At 49.4% G+C, this 18,959-nt stretch overlaps 5 protein-coding genes across 5 annotated transcripts; 4 read left to right on the top strand and 1 right to left on the bottom strand.

The window, feature by feature from the left end:
- Positions 1-29: 29 nt before the first annotated feature.
- Positions 30-2,150, bottom strand: CONPUDRAFT_54297 (DNA polymerase epsilon, subunit B; the record flags this gene model as incomplete). Its single annotated transcript, XM_007769187.1, has 11 exons — positions 30-167; positions 216-317; positions 377-684; positions 738-957; positions 1,005-1,062; positions 1,109-1,236; positions 1,287-1,421; positions 1,472-1,622; positions 1,678-1,858; positions 1,918-2,056; positions 2,118-2,150. The coding sequence occupies 11 exons, from the start codon at positions 2,148-2,150 to the stop codon at positions 30-32; spliced, it is 1,593 nt and encodes a 530-aa protein (XP_007767377.1).
- A 239-nt stretch (positions 2,151-2,389) lies between these two features.
- On the top strand, positions 2,390-5,169 carry CONPUDRAFT_81654 (uncharacterized protein). The gene is made up of 11 exons (XM_007769365.1): positions 2,390-2,514; positions 2,569-3,080; positions 3,131-3,317; positions 3,370-3,458; positions 3,506-3,585; positions 3,632-3,659; positions 3,709-3,814; positions 3,869-4,353; positions 4,417-4,533; positions 4,582-4,724; positions 4,781-5,169. Exons 1-8 carry the CDS (start codon positions 2,454-2,456, stop codon positions 3,940-3,942), a joined length of 1,137 nt encoding a protein of 378 aa, XP_007767555.1. The 5' UTR covers positions 2,390-2,453; the 3' UTR covers positions 3,943-4,353; positions 4,417-4,533; positions 4,582-4,724; positions 4,781-5,169.
- Positions 5,170-5,330: 161 nt separating this feature from the next.
- On the top strand, positions 5,331-6,443 carry CONPUDRAFT_122661 (uncharacterized protein). The gene is made up of 2 exons (XM_007769705.1): positions 5,331-5,990; positions 6,042-6,443. Exons 1-2 carry the CDS (start codon positions 5,526-5,528, stop codon positions 6,291-6,293), a joined length of 717 nt encoding a protein of 238 aa, XP_007767895.1. The 5' UTR covers positions 5,331-5,525; the 3' UTR covers positions 6,294-6,443.
- A 228-nt stretch (positions 6,444-6,671) lies between these two features.
- Positions 6,672-16,088, top strand: CONPUDRAFT_81652 (uncharacterized protein). Its single transcript, XM_007769363.1, has 17 exons — positions 6,672-7,733; positions 7,793-8,034; positions 8,082-8,144; positions 8,195-11,317; positions 11,367-11,433; positions 11,490-11,637; positions 11,685-11,961; positions 12,019-12,829; positions 12,892-13,172; positions 13,224-13,288; positions 13,338-13,730; positions 13,778-14,036; positions 14,086-14,718; positions 14,766-15,334; positions 15,387-15,486; positions 15,538-15,930; positions 15,983-16,088. The coding sequence occupies exons 1-17, from the start codon at positions 6,860-6,862 to the stop codon at positions 16,037-16,039; spliced, it is 8,355 nt and encodes a 2,784-aa protein (XP_007767553.1). The 5' UTR covers positions 6,672-6,859; the 3' UTR covers positions 16,040-16,088.
- Positions 16,089-16,370: 282 nt separating this feature from the next.
- On the top strand, positions 16,371-18,729 carry CONPUDRAFT_152993 (uncharacterized protein; the record flags this gene model as incomplete). The annotated part of the gene is made up of 12 exons (XM_007769704.1): positions 16,371-17,007; positions 17,061-17,115; positions 17,172-17,377; positions 17,434-17,441; positions 17,494-17,524; positions 17,574-17,678; positions 17,732-17,788; positions 17,838-17,996; positions 18,053-18,114; positions 18,171-18,184; positions 18,235-18,283; positions 18,334-18,729. The coding sequence occupies 12 exons, from the start codon at positions 16,371-16,373 to the stop codon at positions 18,727-18,729; spliced, it is 1,779 nt and encodes a 592-aa protein (XP_007767894.1).
- Positions 18,730-18,959: the final 230 nt, after the last annotated feature.

Here is an 18,959-nt window from a genome sequence, read left to right as displayed (position 1 = left end):
AATAGATGACGGATGCATATGAGCGAGGCTTACCCTTCTTCGGATGCTAGCTCGGCGGGACAGTACGTCGAGAATGAAAAGTCCTTGCCCACGAAACTTCCAGGATTAAAAACATGACATCCCGAATATGTCAACTTATATTTCTCATATTTGTCGGCGAGGATCACCTGTAGGGCGTTGAATCCTTTGCTATATTGTGAGAATCAGCAACTCACTACTGTCGGAAGGGGGTATAACCGTAGGCTGTGATCATAATCTGGAAGGGTTGGCAGTATGCTCGAGGTCAGAGGAACTAAATGGCTTTGATCCAGGATTGACTGGACTAGCTGTCTTTCAGTCAGTGTCATAGCACAAGGCAGGAAGCTGAAGGACGAACGTATCGCCGTAGTTCCTCTCCAGTAACATGAGGTTTTACACCAACAGTGTTTCGAAGCATTCTAGCCATTGTATTTTCACGGAAAATCACGATTTCTTGTCCGAAAAACTTGATTCGGCATGGATTGGTGGCAAAATGAACCCTTGGGATCTTAGATTTTAGCTGAGATGTGAATGTGGATAACAGTGGTCGTCGGGGCAGCGTTCCACTGCTAGTTATATCTAACGGCCCTGGCACAAAGATAAAGTGCGTCGTGCGGGTGACTTGTGGATACGAAGCTATGAGATCTGCCAGGGTGTCGAAGTTTTCTAGAGGGCAAAGTAAGCAGCTTTCAGCATGTTGATCCTTAGTAAGGGCTCACCTTGATATCGTTGGATGTCCCTAGCATTCCCTTGGGCTAGTGACCGACTAGTGAAGTTGCCGCATAGGGCGATGACTTTTGGAATGAAACTGTTAGCCACACAGTTGTCGAACATCTTTTGGAGCCCAACAAAGGTGCGAGGATCATCGAGCCACACGTCGGATAGAAAGAAAAAGTACAAGTCTGAAAGATCTTCGCGAATCCGCCGTGTGAAGTTACTCTGATACCTAGAATGAGCATAAACCGTGGCAATCGATGCAAACATACATCTTCAAGGAGGGACGTCGAGCCTTTACCCAAGAAGTCGATATGGCCATATATTGACCTAGCCATATTGAGTCCAGCACTTATGAATGATTACGCTGGCGTACCTGGCTGTCTCACGGTCTTCGCACGGCGGTTGACCAATGGCGACTACTTCGAGCGTGTTTTCGTCTGTGTACTCTCCTTCGACTAGTGCGAGGCAACCCTCAGTATAAAGGCCCTCGCCGGGTTCGCCCTGTTGACGCTGAGTATTGAATAAATCATGAGCTATAAATGATACCTCACCAATTTGGACAAGTCGAGCTCTACACTACCATCTGAGTCTTCAATACAAAGCTTTCCTTCCTTGTTGTGCACCAGCAGACCTAAGAGTAAAAAGCGATCACCCGCACGTCCAAGTAGCTGTTTCGTTGATTTGAGCTGGTAAGGGTTAGCGATAGTAACCTCTGGGTGATGGATACCGCACTCACAGTTACAAGACGCTCACGGTCGCGAGACGGGAGAGTTGATGGAGAGAAATGTTCATTTCGTAAGACGCTTTGTTTTATTATATGAAGCCTGTTGCGGGTGGCCATGACACGAGTGTCAGCGCTGCCGGCAATCGTTAGAGGACCCGAGAATCTAGTTGTATTATTTAGACCCAGATACTTCGACGTATTTTGACTGTCTCGCTCACTTTTCGAAGGTCCCTCTTTCCTGCGACCAGTTCCACAAGGGCATTTCGAACGCATCAATGATATGGAGGTGGCTCTCGGGGTCAAGTAATTCAGCGTCTAATGCGTCTGCATCGGCACCTTGATCTTGAAGTGTGTCATAAACGCGCTTCAGAATGCTCAATGAGACTTTCATGGCAGCATCTAGTATTTTCGGCTTGAATCATGCTAGACTTGGGAACCACAAGCAGATAGGCACACACCATCTTGTTTGTTGTACTCCTTTGCAAACATCTCAACTGAGTATTCCACGTTTCCCTCGGAAATGTCATGTTGATGAAGGACATTCTCTATGAATTGGAGTGCTTCAGGGCCAAGCGAGTGACTATACTTGCGGAACACCTTTGTGATTCGTCTGTCTGAGATTATGACAGGTTGAGTGCGCGATGAGAGATAGCCAGACCTGAATGATAGTCCTCTGACGAGAGTCGGCCATACAAAGAGTGTTGAGCACAAGTATTGAAGAGTCTGCCGCGTCAAAATACGTGTCGATGAAGAAAGGTGCGAATGAATAGCAAGTATAGGCACTCGAGGAGTAGACAACGTCAACTTATGTACAGGCCTTGTCGCGAGAAGTCGCGTTTCAAGGTCGCGTGTCCGGATTGGGTCGATCGCGTTTTACCATACATGTCTGCCCTTCCCCTTTGGGTTTGCTCTTGCCCCTCTCCAGTGGCACAGTGGCAGAACACAACACTCGACGGACATCGTGGCCGGTCCCGGGTCTCCTCTTTATCTCGCCATGTTCTCCGCAACGCCTCTGGACATTCGTCCTGGGTCTGGGATTGGTATTTTTGAGCTTGGTAGGTGACTCTGGCCTCTCATGTCGGAGAGGTCACCAATGGCTCGTCTCCTAGGTACATCACTCTGGACAGTCATCGAACAGCTTAGGTCTTCGCAAAACCTATTCCCACAAGTTGAAGTTAAATACGACCCAGAGCTTTCCTCCACAACTCCTGTGATCCTACACCTCCGTCCTCACTTTGATCTCCTTTTCTCTGGCCGCCAGCAGCGATTACATACAATCTGTCTCAGAGGGCTGAGGCAACAGCCACATATGGCACTGCTCTATAAGAACTCAGAAATCATCTCCTCTGGAGAAGCTCTGTCCAGAGTCAAAGTCAGCAGGACTTTTGGTCCAACCTACGCAGGGAATGAGCTCAAATATCCTGGTGTCTGGTTTAGCTTTGAGGAAGATGCGACAGATGAAAGCTCTGGTGGCGCTAATTTCAGTGCGGACGGCCGGAACCAGGAGGTGAAACGTATATTTGTCGTGCAAAAGCCCTCCAACGGAGAAAATCATGACGGGACGAACGAAGTCGTGGTGTGTCCTCCAATGTACGGAGATATTTCACGCGCAATAGCTAAGGTATGTCTCGCCATCCACACCTTGTGCATGCTGCCTTAGCTATTTTTTAGATACACCACGGCGTCGTGTTGTACTTTTATCCGCCTGGCGTACCCTCACTGCACATTCGAATCGGCGAGACCAGCGCACAAGACCTCAACGTTGATCTTGGACCTCCAAACCGCATACACTACAAGGAAGATGAACGTATGACAATTCACTCGCCTCAGTGCTCAGAGGAAAACCCAGGCTCGGACTGTGGGCATTTCTAAGTTGCGAATGTTGATCATATTCATTTCGCATATCACAGATTTTTACAATTACTTTCAACATGGGATCGACTTTCTCATCTCTGGCCGAACCCACATCTTGCAGAAAATAATCATTCACTCCAACGTTGTAAGTCGGCCGATGTCTTCATGTTCAGCATGTAAAAACATTTTCAGCCCGGATCCCCATTGTTCCTACGGTACAAACGTTGCCCTTGGGAACTTGAAGGGAAACCCGAAGACGACGAAGATGGTACGCCACTCGTCTTCAAGATTTGAATTTGCTTATTTGTGCATAGATACGCCACCTACAAGGCATTTTGACGAGAAGGTACAAAAATGTTTATATACCAAGCTAAGCTCTCTCACCCGACATTCAGTTCGATATTATCAATCACTTCCTTGGTCCTCAAGGTTCGCCACCATCAATGCTCCTTGATCGCACGGTGGATGAGGAGGGAATTACGCTGCCTAACTCTGAAACACGTACGCTTCGAAGCTTTTCGTGAATCTCAGGACTTACTTTCTCTCCCTATACAGAACTTCACGGCTACGACGGTCTGATTCTGGAGGTCTCAGAGGCATCATATGTACTTTCGGTTGTAATCTTCTAATGACAGGGCAGTATCTATAAAATACATACTACAGCTACAGCAATTGCCCTTGTAGTCATTGTATAACTTGAAATAACTGAACATCGTACAATGTGTTTATTTGTTCATAAATTTCATAGTTCTATTATCACATAAACTGTGCTAGGTTTCAGGTGGGTATGTGGTAACGAAGATGTCTGGCCAAATCCTCCTCAATTCTTCAAGGCTATTGATTACATCTATCCCTTCAAGGGTTTCATGTCCCTGGTTGGTTAGTTTCTTCACCTGACCTCCCTCTACAGCTTCTAATCCAGCCTCGAGAAAATAGGCGCAGCGCCCCCAACCTAGATCCTTAGCAGCTTTGATGTTCAATCGGCTGTCGTCAACGAAGAAACACTTCGATGGGTCCGAAATGCCGGCCTTCTTCATCGCCTGGATTACGGATCAGATTGATTGTATCAATAGCTTTCGCAGGGAAGCCTAGTATGTACTAACATCATGGTAAAATGCTGCTTCCGGCTTGCAAGAAAAATTAGGTTGGGTATAGTCGCAGTAAACGAGCCCCTCTATCTGATCTTCAACTTGCAACGTCTTGAGAACCCGACGTGCATGCTAATACTAATCAGCGGCTGTACTTCTTACATATCCACACAAACTCACAAACTCGTAAGCGTTTGTAAGTGCCCACACTCTGACCTTCGATCTATCGAGGTCTTCGAACAGTTGCAGGAGAGAGGGATTCGGTTTGATTAATTGTTCTAGCGGGAGGGTACAGTCGCACTTGCGATCGAAATCCATTGGATCTGAGACATGAAAAGTTGATCGGGGCTCTCGGTTTTTACAAAGCAGTTCTCCAAACCTATATCGTGATGCCGAGTGAGTCCACGAAGAGCCAATCCATACTGGGTATAGTATTGATGATGGAGAACCGATGCTTCTTCTTCGCTCAATCCCATGGACACGAAGTACGCTGGTCGCCGATGGGTCAGCTCAAGGCCCCCTTGCATGACGAGCAACGGTTACAGTGTATACGCTTCCCCATCTCCTGAGATATCTTAGTACTCGCAGAGTACAATGTGTTGTCTATGTCAAACCATATTATGGACCTAGGATCTAAGAAGCAGACAGAGAATGAAACATAGTTAACATGTCAGAGGATGAAGGGGCACCTTCGACACCAGCCATGGTTTTCCAGTATATTGGGAATTCAAAGAATTCAGCCCTCGACCTCGACCTTGACCTTGACGCAAGATATATCTCAAGGCAGTCTTAGATCTGTGGAGCGGAAAAGACGCCCAACACAAGTATAAGGGATCACATATATGGAAATGGCTTCTCACGCGCGGCAACTCCGATGCGCGGTGGATGTCTGGCGTGTAGAGATAGCCCATAGACGTCCTCAACAGCAAGAACCCTCAAGATCGACACTGTGAGCGCCTGTTTCACTCATCCGAACGCAAGCTAGGGGTCGTCTGGATGGCCATTTGAAAGGGTTGGGTGGTGGAGGTGGAAATTGAGGATGGATGGAACATGGCTCATCTGGATGGACTCCTCGCAACTCAATGTTCCTCCTGGTACGCGGCCTGACTGACTAAACCCTACAGATGGCCCGCAGCAGACAGCTCGCACCTGGAATTGGTCGCTTCTCTCGCTCCCAGGCTGCAGCGCGGAGGGGCCTTTATAAGGGTCCCAAAACTTCGGAGAAGCCTGCCACCGAGCCTGTTCCTGCCCACAAGGAGGTCAAGGTCGGCGGCGACAAGAATGCCGGAGCGCGTCTTGTTCCTACCTCGAAAGCCCCCCGTTTCTACCCCGCTGAAGCTGTCCGCCAACCCAAGAAGAGCCGCAAAACACCAAAACCCGCCAGGCTTCGCCCCTCCATAACACCCGGAGCTGTCCTCATCTTGTTGGCAGGGCGCTTCAGAGGGAAGCGCGTTGTCTTCTTGAAGCAGCTGGAGAGCGGATTGTTGTTGGTGACTGGGCCGTACAAGATTAATGGTGTTCCCCTCCGGAGGGTGAACCAGGCATACGTTATCGCCACGTCCACCAAGGTTGAGCTTGAGGGTCTGAAGGTGCGTATTGGCGATACTATCCTCTTAGACACCATCTAAGTGCAGACCCAGGTTGACGCCAAAATCAACGACTCGTACTTCGCTAAGGCGTCTGCAAAGAGCGCCGGGTCAGCGGAGGCAGAGTTCTTTGCCGATGGAAAGCCCAAGCAGAGGGAGACATTCCCTGAGGCTAAGTCAGCAGATCAGAAGGAGGTTGACAAGGCCGTCATCTCGGCTATCCAAAAGCAGGAGAACCTTGCCAAATACCTCAAGGCCACTTTCGGCCTGTCGAAGGGCCAGTTCCCTCATGAGATGGTGTTCTAGGCGAGCAGCTCGACCGGGTGTGGGTGGTACAGAGGATTGAGATTAGTGTGCTGGAATATGACATGCCCTACTGTACCCCATGTTTGCCGTAGTTTAAGCTCACTATGTATGACGCCTTTTCTCTTGTATCACAACGTGATCTCGAAAGCCAAGTCACGAAGCGAGTCGAACAAGTACTTATAATTATTGGTCCAGCGGACAAGCGCCACGCGATGTCACGTGCCGACCTGGCTGCGCACGGAACCTTTGCGCGTTCAAACGTTCAGGTGTGACATTGACATTGACAACGTCGGCCTTGAAGCTTGAAAGCTTGACAGCCAAACCGCCCTAGCGTCGAGCACTTTCCCTCCAGTTGCATCGACCAACAGTTAGACCAACAGTTAGTGTGGATGGGTCGCACCTTCAGCGCTACATAACAATATTCAAACACCAGTCGATCCTTATTCCTTCCCGCTCCTTTCCATTCGTTGGTCCGCCGACTCCCCATTTCGCTCTCATTAAACCTACTGCAACACCAACTTCTGAGGACTTCCTTTACCAACCTTCAACCGTACTAGAAAAGAGGCATGGAAGCTACTTTCCCACTTTTCAACTTCTTCAAGGTCATACTCTTCGGATTCTCTCAACCATATCCCTCCCCATGGATTGTCATAGCCATTTGGACCGCTAGATTCATCCTATGTGCATTACTCATTCGGACTTACCTTCTACCTGGTGCGCTCAATCTATTCTCAAGACATGTGCGGGTTCGGAGCATCAGCCTACGCTCTATACGCGGCGTATACTTTCGTCGGGGCAATATCACGCTCACTGTAGATCGTATCGGCGTGTCGAGGCCTTTCCAAGGGCAAGGAAAAGCTAAACAATTCTGCTTCACCTTGGAGGGACTGACGTTACGGGTTGGAAAACTCCAGGCGCCTCGCCAGTTCATGACGCGCCATAGGCGGAGACTCACCTTAGCCGACTTTTCCCCCTCTCCTTTGGCCATCCGTGTGTGGTCCGCCCTCCTTGCTGTTATTTCAACCATCGATCCCGTCGTAAGACCCCTCATACGCTTTTGCGTGTCCGCCATACTTGCACAACTTATACGGGTCATACCGACACTCACTCAGGCTCTTCGTATAGAGCTCGATTCTGTAGCAGTCATCTTTGATGTCGCATCTAACCATCGCATTGTCTTAGATCAAATGTCTATAGACGTGCAGGTTCTATTTACAGAACTTCGGGCAAGCCGGATCCCCTCACAGGGTCCAGCAGCTAGCCAGAACCAACACCTAACGGCTAGAGCTCTTGCGATGGGTGCTTGGAAATCACGCATATCCAGCAACTTTATGAGAACGTGGAGTAAGGCCTGGGATGTCACATGGGGTCAAAGCAGAGGCCACGCATCCTTTGTTCTCCACATTGGAAGGGTTACCGGCGAGTCTGTGCCCTCGTCGCGTAAGTTTGTCAATCTGCAAATGGTCTGCGTCGATTGAGCTGATTTGTCATCTCTTCAGTGCCATTTTTTGAGGTCCCGAAAGTATCTTTCCGTGGCGAAGCTCATTTCAGCCCCAAGGATGGTTCTTTCGAACCCGAGGGTCTCTCCATCGCATTGGGACTTAGGGATGTATCTATACACTTCGATGGCTTGGAGTTGTTCGTCAATCAGTTAAGGGACATATCGCATCCTTCTGTCCTCTCCCCAGCTCCCATTTCTACCGGATCCTCGATCTCTAGTGGCAAGACTCGCTTTAGCACGGTAAGTGACTAGTAGCTATCTGTGGCTTGTGTTGAAGTTGCTGCTAGCCCTCCATACACTCTCCCTTTATCACGGGGAACCATGCCATCAAGCGAAGAAAACCCTCAATAGTATGTATGTTCACTATTTGCATGCGAGGTCTCCTCAGTCAAAATTTTAGTCATGGATATCCTTGCTCCTAACGGCAGAGGTGACTATCGCTAGCGTGACTTTGGACAAGAACATTGGACGAAGCAAATATATAGGCACCCTTGGCAGCATGCATCTTCGATGCGGTCTAAGCAAGCCGGCTTCCAGCGAACTTCACCGGAACCTACTGGGCAGTTATGATGGCACAGGAACGGCAAGCTCGAGGTCAGCATACAATCTAAGTTATTCTATTGCGCAATCGAGTCTACGGCGAGTTACTGCGGCCTCAAACGACTCCCTTCAGATAATCTCTGTTGGGCCGGTTAGTCTGAACTGTTTGGCCTCTCAATGGTCGTCGCCATGGTTGCCTATGACGTCCGATGATTATGGCAACCCAAATGCCCCGTTGTTGGCCATCAGAGTAAACTTGGGCTCATTGGACATAACAGAGCGTTGCGATATGTTGGACGAGGTGTTTCAAGCTAATTTCCCGAGCCATTCGAGGCCTTCATCTAAACCGGCTATGCTTCCCATCGTTTCTCACGTACCCAGAATCGATTTCGGTCTCCAGCTAGGTGCAATAGCAGCCCGTGTCATATATGTGGACGAACAAAGTTATGGAGAACCTGTCGCGCTCGAGGTTAAGACAAGTGGGCTTGTCTGTACTTACTCAACTTCTTTCCGAGCACGGCCTCTTTCTGCAGGTCGAAAGCTATATGGCCCTGAGTTCGACCAACTATACGTTCACATGACAGGAGATCTTCGGGTGGTCACGGAGCCTTTTTTCCTTCATCTTAATTCGAAATCCTCCAGCAGAAGTGCTCACAGGGCGTCAAGGCTTCGTCCAGATAGTAATACTGGCGATCCGTTGATTGCCCTCGAATCAATAGAAATCACTGGTGTGACCACGGCCTTCGGAGAACATAGTGATCAAACCAATTATGGTGTCTCACTTGACCCTCATTCAATTTTCTTGAACATCCATTGCTTTACTGAAGCCTTTGTCATGGAACTTTGGTCTCCAAGAGCTGTGAAGTCTCTGAAGACGGTCTTGCACACACTTCCGCCCTTAAGACCAGGCAAGCAGTCACAATCTAACCTAGTGGAGTCGGATGGATCAACGGGCATTGGCTTTGCTATTTCAACATCCATTGCTCGATGTGTCCTGTTTGTAACTGGACATGATGCCAGTCCAGGGGCAGAAGATGACATTACTCGAGGGATCGCTTTTCGCACAGGCATTTCCGCAGAGTTTGTCTCACTTCACCCACCACAACTAGAGGCTATCAAAGACTTGCGAACTCGCTCTCAGGCTCGGCACAAGTTATACTTGATGGAAGAGCGCATCATAGAAGCTGTAGCTTCGGTCAAAGCTTCCAGCCCTAACGAAGGCACCACGAGCTTCAGCAAAATCAGAGTGTGGCAGACATCGCTGCGGACTGCGGCGGCTGATCTATACTCGATGGATGATCCTTACATTGCGGAAAAGGATGAAGATGATCTGCGTTCTCAGGATTTCCTTTTGTTGAAGAAGGGGTCTCTTGATGTTAAGATGCAACGTCGGTCCCAGATGACATCCTCTGCCATCTCCAGCTTGACAGAATATGATGCAACACTTGATGCTCGGACGCTTCAATTCACATTTGATGTTTCTTGTTTATATCATACACTCATTGCAGCGCGTGTCATTCAATCATTTCGCCCGCCATCTACTCCTTCTCCCAAACCCGAGTCGCAATCTCCACCACCAATCTTACACTTCCGAAGCACGATCCAGGATATTTACCTCCAATGGAGTCTCCAGGAGCAAGTCCTCGTTACAAGAATGGATGTGCTCCTGCTCTCACTCACGCCAACCGTAAGAGACGTGTCCTGGAGCACGCTTGTGCTCTTGGTGCCTGTGTCGCCCCAGTCACAGCACCCTAACGAGTTGAAGGATGCCCAGTGGGAAGAGTTAGGTCGCCTCAACCGCTGGTCGATATCAATTTCATCCTCAAAGGCGCTTGCAATTGATGGAGAAAGCGCATATTTACAGATCCCTCACAACTATATCCTGGCCCATTTGATTCGCAGTGTTGTAGTCACCTTAAAATGCTCGCGCCACCTAGCTCGTGTGGTTGCTGCCGATTGCTATTTCCCATTTGAGGCCCCAGAAGCTGAAGAGGCCAAAGAAGTACCCAACATGAAGATCAATGTCACAATGATTTGCGTGGAAGCTATGGATGATCCGTTCGAGAGCAAGTTCGGCTTAATATCACAAGTTGGGTATAGCGCTTCTAAAGAACGCCTTCAACGAGAAGATGCTTTCAAGGCTAAGGTCGCCGCAATTTTAGCAGCAGAATGCGTGACGAACTCCGCGACGAAAGGCCCCGGAAATGACTCAAACTACTCCTTTGATTCAAAACATTCTGTCTCTATTGAGGAAGCTCAGGAACGTCTCCGTCTTGCTCACTCAATAGACTGGAAGCTCAGACATCGCAAAAAAATGAATGAACGTATTCAAACTGAAAACGAGTTCTGTCGCCAGTTTCGTCGTCCCTTTGACATGCGGTGGCCTCCCAAAGAGGGCGGCATGTCGGTCGCTAGTCCTGATAACACGCCTCCCCTTTTCCGAATCGTTGTGTACCGACTGTCTCTCTCAGTCGGAAAGCCATCATTCCCTCTTGATCAATTGCCTAATTATCTGCATGACCAAGGAGGTGGAGACCCCTTGGACTCGCTCCATTGGTTGCTTATTCCACTGCATCTTGACTTCACAGCGGGTTCACTGCGGCTATCTTTGCGAGATTACCCAATACCTCTCATCCATATCCCTCCCAACAAGAAGGACACCGAGTCTCCCGCAATCCGATTCAAAGCCGACCTTGTTATTGCAGAGCAGATGGGCCCGAGTTCGTCAGTGGATTGGATACCCTGTTACATTGATACTTGCCAAGGGCGCGATCTCCAGCACTTGATGCAAATTGATGTCCCCAAGACGACCATGCCAGTGAAAACCTACGCCAGTCCCAGTGTCCAAATCCTCACCGATGACATCACTACTTTTGCCTGGGGTGTGAGCTATAGCGCTGTAACACAAGACTTTGTGCGCGTCATCGAGGCCATCACTTCTGAACCCGTGGACCCCTCACCTTCCATCGGGTTTTGGGATAAAGTAAGCCCTCTTACCAATTCGAAATTAATAGGTTTTCACTCGTTTTTAGCTTAGGTTGATCTGTCACTGGAAAGTCGAGATTACTTTCAAGGAGGAAGTCAGACTTTACATGAAAGGTCTGCACGCATGCTCCTTTCCACTTTGTTCTTTAATCGAGCCAATCAATTACCAGGGTCTCGGGACCCTCATATTCTGCATGGCACAGGGGCCGGATTTGCCTTGTGTTGGCGAGGTAACTCAAGAATACGGATTGGGATGCAGAACGAGGACAAAGAAGCAGTTCAAGTCCTGAGCGATACTCTTGCGGTCATAATTCCGAAGTAAGTCTGCGGTTGATCGACTATGAATCAATGTTCACATTGGTCAGATTCAGCTCCACTTCGCGACACAGTGTTAAGTCGTCCCGGCGCGGCGGTCGCATGGCTTTGCAGGATCCGTTCCATTGCCAGCATGGCTGCACAAAACCATGCGCTAAGTTCGGAGGGGGCGTTCGGTTTGGAGTAGGCATCGTACTTGAGCGTTCTTGTGGCGAAGAATGCCGAACTTGCAGCGGAGGAGCCTTCGATCGCAAATGTCGTCTTTTCGACTTCCGTCCCCACTACGACGTCACGCTCGAGAAGAAGACCGAGAAGCCCACCATTAAGGTAAGCATGTGTAAACAATATGCGCTCATGTCCTCTGAGGATCTGGCCCTTTCACAGACTGTAGATGACTCATATAATGCTTTTCGGTCCGATTTCATACATCTGTCGGTTTCTTTAACATCGTCGTTGCACGGCAGAGACGGCCAAAGCTCTGCTGCTCCCAGTAGGTTTCATCTTACGCCCAAAGGATTCGCCCACTTTTTTGCATGGTGGAGTCTGTTCGACAACGCATTGACGTTACCGATCCGCTCTGGTTCCTACTATCCACCAAAGCCGACCTCTCCGAAGTTTGGACGACACCTGGCAACACTGAAATACCGCTTTAGCATCCCGGATGTTTTCATCTCACATATATACATTGAAGAGTCTCGCGAATCTTGGTTGGAAGGCGTGACGCCCTGTGTCGGACTCAAAGCCAAAATTGATCATTTCCAAGCTGACCTACATCAGCGAGATCAGGAGTCGATTGCTCCCGGGAAGACGCCTGGAAGCATCAAGGTCATACGGCATAAACCCTTTTATGCAGCGGAAGCGGTTATGAAAGGCCTGGACATTCATGCGCTTCTAGCGACCTTTCCGGAGTATCTCAAGCAGACCGTTCACGTATCGCCTCTAGACTCCAGCACTGTTCATGCTCAAAGGGCACAGTTGCCTCCAACCGAAGTTCCTCCTCTATGGCTAGATCCTGACGACTTTGTGGAGACAGATTGGTCGACAAGTGCTCAGCCCGAGATCTCTATGGTACATGCAGCTTCTTGCTCACGGCTCACATACTTCAAGAAGCATAACAAGTCACCAGAATTTGAGGCACAAAACAGTAAATTCGGCAACGAAGATTCCCATACATGTCTCCTCGGCAAGGAACTGTGTGGGTTAAATCGCTTTGATTCAGCTATTGCTTTACTAAGTAATTTATTTGATTTCTTATAGCGGTAAACCAGGTTGAAATTGGTCTTGCTGAGAAGCGCGCCGCCGTTTTGCAAGACTCACATTCTCAGTCAGCTATGAATATGGTCAATCTTCTAGAAGAGTATATAGCCTATCTTCAAGTCGTGGATACAGCATCTGAGGTCAATAACGCTGACTCCACGTCTGGCAACCGGAATTACTACATGCCGTCAGACACGGTCTCGCCAGACGATTGGGCTGACTTCGAGAACGTTTACCAAGTGCACTCTCCAAAGGTCTACATGAGTAACTCAATTCGTGATGTACTTGACCTTAACAACAATTTTGACGTGATGCTAACGTGGCTCTTCAAGATTCTCATGCAGTACTATAATTGCTCTAAGAACCGCCGAGGGTTTGAGTATCATATGTCTACACGGTAAATGGATTCTTTTTGAAGAAGTTTCACCCCTCAATGTCGTTTTTAGTGCTGTAAAGTTCATCAGAGACCAAGCCGAAGCAATCATGTCCCTCAATGTCCCCGATGAACAAGAGAAGGGAAAGGGGGCTTCAAAGCCTGCACAAGTAGCTGCTGACGCACTACGGCGGATCTTCGCCCCGGATGGAAGCAGCCTTTCTGTGAACATCGATGACGATTTCTCCGGTGCCGCCTCTGTCGATCCTCTCGCAGGTTGGGACGAAGGCGTTCTCCTTCAGAAAAGTCACTTCTGCCTACTGCTCAAACCTCAGATCGTCCTTCGAAGTGAAGCGCAAGCTGAAGCTGTCTCTGTGCTCGCAGCCGTGCAAGCCAAAGTACAGACCTTCCAGATTATGGACTTGTCCAATCTGGAGGATCCTGTCAGTGGAAGGATCATGTCACGGTAATCGGTTTCCTCTCCTCACTGATCATGCACTGAGGTTTTTGCAGAAACCATGTATTTCTGGGGGGACTTCAAACATTCTGCCCTGCGCCAGGCTATGACGGTGATGGATGCGTACCCGTTGAAGTCCTCATTGACTATCGTTGCGAGAGTCCAGAGTTTGATCGCATTGTGCCTCAGACTGATGCGACATTCCATTACGATAAGTTCAACAGACTACGCCTTCGCAATAACGTCACTTCCGTCACTCGCTCGTCGCATGACGACCCCGAGCGGAAGAACACTGCACACTTGCATAACGAGACGGTGGGCTTACTTTTGCTGTCACTTAGCGTAATCTTAGCCTTCTCCTTAGGATCTGATTCAGGTTCATGTGCCACGCTTCACAGTTTCCGCGACAGACAGGCATTTCCAAGCGATCTCCAACATTGTGACCAATCTTGTTCTTTTCTCCGACCCTGTTCACAAGCACCGGTTAGAGAGACTGGAGACCCTCCTCTTCTCATATGACTTCACCGACCTGAGTTCAGCAGCTGACGTTGTTGCCAATCTTCAAACCCGCCTTCGCAATGCCATTGAGACGTGGAGCGAGGCTGATATGCAGGCCAATCTTGATGATGGAAACAATCGTATGGAGATCTACAAGCTCAACGCGCACATCTTCCTCCTTACCGAAGAGCTCAACCTCATCTTCGATGCCATCAAGTTGGCTCAGGATCGCGCTGACGAACGGACGGACCAGAAGTCAGCGCTACTGCTGCATACCCTCTCAAATGAGATCTCATGGATGATGCTCGACGAGCGACGCGAGCTCCTAGCTAAGCTCGCTGTGAGAAACATCGACTTCTCCTGGCTAAGCAAGCAAGATAGTTCGACGTCAAATAACCTGGCTGTTGGCGATCTTCAGGCATTTGACGGTTCGCCGAATGCGGTCTGGGCTGAGATTGTAACTAAATACGAGGAGCCATCGAATCATCCACTGTTGAAGGCAAGCCTCGTGATCAATTTCTAAGAAAGAACTAACCTTTCTCATAGAGGGGGCTCTTCCTGTTGGCTGATTGGACTGTGCTTGCACCCGTTGGGGGAATCACCATATACGAGGAGTTTCAGCTCAACTTCCATCCCATTCGTCTCCAACTAGATGCGCGACTTGGTCAGCGGATTATGGAGTACGTATGGCCGGCTCGTAAGAATCGCACGATCGAGGACCGGCAGTCTCCTCCAGAGGAAAGTTCGCCATGGTACTCACCATCACCTCGTGGCTCTTTTGAAGGGGGTGAAGCGTCGAGTAACTTTGGACCAACCCATCGCCCTCGCGCGTCTCTTGACTCCACAGGTCTCGCTCCTCCACGTCTTCGCAAGTTAGGCTCCTCTCGGTCGTTCAACGATTTACGTAGCGCAGCATCAGAGAATCGCAGTGGTACATTAATCCCTCGCGTGGACTCGGCTCAGCAGTCTCTAACAGGTACACCAGACGTTAAAGATGATGTCGCGAGACCGCACACGGCGCTGTCAAAGCACGACAAGCCTAAACTTAGAGATGACGCAGCAGAAATGAAGACACGCTCATCTCAGAAGACATTTGTGTTTGTCAAGATTTCGAGGTATGAACTTTCAGTGTTTGAAGGAAAGGTGCAGTTGATAACGTTTTGCTAGCTTGCATCTTCTTTTGAGCATCATGAAGGAGGAATCTTTCGAATGCCGTGATGCTCGAATACGGACTCGCGACTTGGAGTATCGCAATCAGACATGGAGCGTGAGTATCAAGCACCCTTTATTGCAAGCTTGGTCTCACGGGAAGGCATAGTTTGAAGAGCTTGTGGACCAGTTCATTCCTTCGGACATGACATGGAAGGGTTGGGTCAAGATGGCTTTCCATCAACCTCTGGTTCCTGTGCTTCCTGTGGCTCGGGAGCTCTTTTCGAAGACGAAGTTAATTGCGTCAAGGGGTGCTTCGCAACTCGACCCAACCGGCTCCATGAAGGCGATGCGAGAGAAAGAGACGATGGAACGTGGGCGCCAACTGAAACCCGTGGAGAGCTCGCGGGGTAGTATAACCGGAGTGGCGCTGGCCGACGAACCTAGTGGCATAGATGCAAGTGAGTTTGGCAAGACTGGTGGCCGGCGGAGCTCAAGTAGCACAACATCACGGCGGAGGGGCAAGTCGATCAGAAGCGTCTTCGGGCGCAACAAGCAATCTGTGAGTGTGATCATCAGATCGAATGTGTACCAAATGCTAAAGTGTATCCCAGACGATCACCCAACATGATGTCGGCCGGGGCGCCGTTGATAACGACACAAGCAAGTGATCTGGACGAGACTCTCAACATGTTGCATAATTATAGATTGGTATTATATAGCTCATAATCTAATGCTAGATAAGATCAAAAATAAAGATACTGTAAGAATTCAATCTTCAATAAAGGCACTTGCCTTAATTACCTAATATGACGTTTGACATGATTCATCGCTGATGCTGTTCCTGCTCCTACCTAGTACTGCTCCTCCGTCTGGTCCGGGCGCGACTCCACCGTGGCTGGCAGAGGAGCGCGGGAGAGGCCAAGCACGATCGTCATAGCTCAAGGTGATGTTATATCCAATTCTCGTTTCCAACTTTCGTCTTGTCTCTCCACGGTACTCATGTCCTCTGTCAGGATCAAGAAAGTGCCCTCAGGCTATGGCAGACTCAATAGCGACGATCGCCCATACCCTAATTCTTTCTCCCATCGGTCCTCTACCAGCTGGATACAAAACCCTTTCTCCTCTACTCCGAGGACATCATCGACGTCCTCCAGTCCAAGGATTCCTCCCAGTGGTCAGCAGAGAATCATTCCTGAGAACTCGCCCACCCGACCCCCTTTGGCCACCTCACCCAACAATTCACGATCATCGAGTAGAGTAGCCTATCACCTCCGCCGCAACTCCAGCAACCGTTCCGACTTCCTTTCTCATTCTCAGTACCCTTGGGCTCACGATCCATTTCCCACCATCTTTGAGTCCTCCGAACCCCACTCTCAATCAGGGTCTCAGTCGCAGTCACGATCTCGCCCAGCTCCTTCTCCGCGCCAACCCCCTCGTGTGACTTCACCTCTTGGAGAACGGACCATTAGCCTCCAGGGTGAGAATGCTGAGATCAGGATGCACACAGAGTCGGGAGATCGTACCCCTGGACTTGTTGAGAGCGCACTTAGTTTGCCCTCTAACATCCAACCCGAAGATATCGGCCTCGACGAGCTGCATCACCAAGAGGACATTGTTGAGCACCTCGAAGTAATCGGTAACTTTCCAAGCCCCCTACATACATCTGACGACGTTCTGACAGTTTTGTAGACCCTCAGATTGCTACTGTATCGACTCTAGCCAATGCAGCAAACGCCATCCTGATGTACGAAGTTATCGCCACTTTCTTACTACATATTTCATACTGATCGCGGGTCCTAGACCTCCACTTTCATTTTACTCTCGGAAACCAGTTGTTGTCCTTTCCTCGCCTTCTCGGCGCAAACACAAGCATGATCCTGAGAAGGGCGAGCAGGAAGGACTGGAGGACATGGAGGACTCGCTAGATCGACATGTAGAAGACGTCCTCACTAAACGAGCCAAGTTTAGGCGAATAATGCAAGGTGTCTGGTCCTTCCTCAAAACACGTGAGATACTGTTATTTCGCTGTTTTCGTCGCTTTACTGACACGCCTCTGTTATAGCAATGGGGGTATGCTTGTTATTCTTAGTGCGTATACCATGTACTAAGTCAGCTTTGCTAGATGGTGACTGGCATTTATGGGTTTCTTGTTGGTACGTACGACATCCGCCTCCAGCCTTTCCTGGCTCAAACTCGTCCTAGTAATCTGGGGAACTGCCCTGGTGCTCATCTTGGTCAAATGGATAAATTTCCACAACCTGAACACACAGACTTTTTGGGTCGAGGTTTGCTCCCAGGTCGAATGCGGTACGTTTCATTCATGGGGGGAGAGCGTCGATGACTTCATTGAAATCTCTTAGGCCTGTTCACGTTTACTGGAATTGGACTACTTCCGCCCCGCATTATGGATACTTATCGTATGTCACCAGATTTTTTCAAGTGTCGTGTTCTAATTTTAGCACCAAGGGATAACAAAGATTTGGTGGTACCAGCGAAAGACACGAATGTTACGAGCAAAGGCCGGGCTTCCCCAGCTTTATGACGTTGACGACCTGCCGGACCCCGTTTACGACCCCAACTACGTCCATGTCTTGACGGACAAAGAGCAAAAGGATCTTCACCACCGTGAGCTTTCCGTCCTACCCGCCGCTACCGAGATTTAACTAAGCTTATGCTGGTAGAACAAGAACTGTTTCGCGAAAGCCAGACTTGGTATCGTGCACACGGCACTGAGACGCACAGGGTTCGCTTATCTCGTATTTTGCCGCTCCATTAAATATGCTAACGGCACGAGTGCAGGCATTTCCCATCAGGTTTGTATGGTGCTCTTCAACACATCATAAGCGGCTAACGATCACAATAGCACGGCTCTCTGGATATGTCTCTTCGTTGATGGTAACTCCTTCTTTCAAGTAAGCGTCATATCCTCCCTGTTGATCTACGCTCACTGCAAATCGTCCAGATCATACTCTCAAATTGCTTGTGGTCGATGGACCGGTACACCCGTCCCGACTGGACAACAGGCACGCTCATCCCAGCAACATTCCTCTGCGGTATCGTCTCGGGTGTTCTCATCTGGCGCGGTGGCAAGCAAACTCGTCGCACCGAGAAGGTTGAGCAGACCCTACGCGCCGCACTTGCCATGGAGAAGGCCGGAAAGTCAGTTATGCCCCAGCAGGTCGCAGATGAGGTGCCTGGCTCCGCGAAGAAGGAAGTAGACGCGCTCGCCAACCCCTCTGTTGCCGGTTCTCATACCCAATCCGTAACCACCTTTGGCAAGGATAAAGCTTTGATGACGCCGGTCATTGAAGAACAAATGCTTATACCACCGGCGTCGGACATTAAGCAGAAAGCATGACGTGTACTCGGGAGAGGTAGAGTTTTGGACTGCAGGGTACTTTTCTGGAATGATTCGTGCCCGATGTATATTTATTCGCATGCTTAATACACGATTATGCTAGGGGCTGGTCGAGCCAGTCAGTTGTCAATGTCATACCACCCGTGTACATTAAATTGGTGTGATTTACAGCGGTTTGCATATGAATGCGGAAGGCTGGGTAGAGAGCACCAGGAGGTTCTGCCTGAGTT

Source organism: Coniophora puteana (genome assembly GCF_000271625.1).
Source record: "Coniophora puteana RWD-64-598 SS2 unplaced genomic scaffold CONPUscaffold_5, whole genome shotgun sequence".
NCBI lineage: Eukaryota > Fungi > Basidiomycota > Agaricomycetes > Boletales > Coniophoraceae > Coniophora > Coniophora puteana.
The sequence above is the reverse complement of the archived record's forward strand: the minus strand, read 5'-3'. Positions and strand labels throughout refer to the sequence as shown.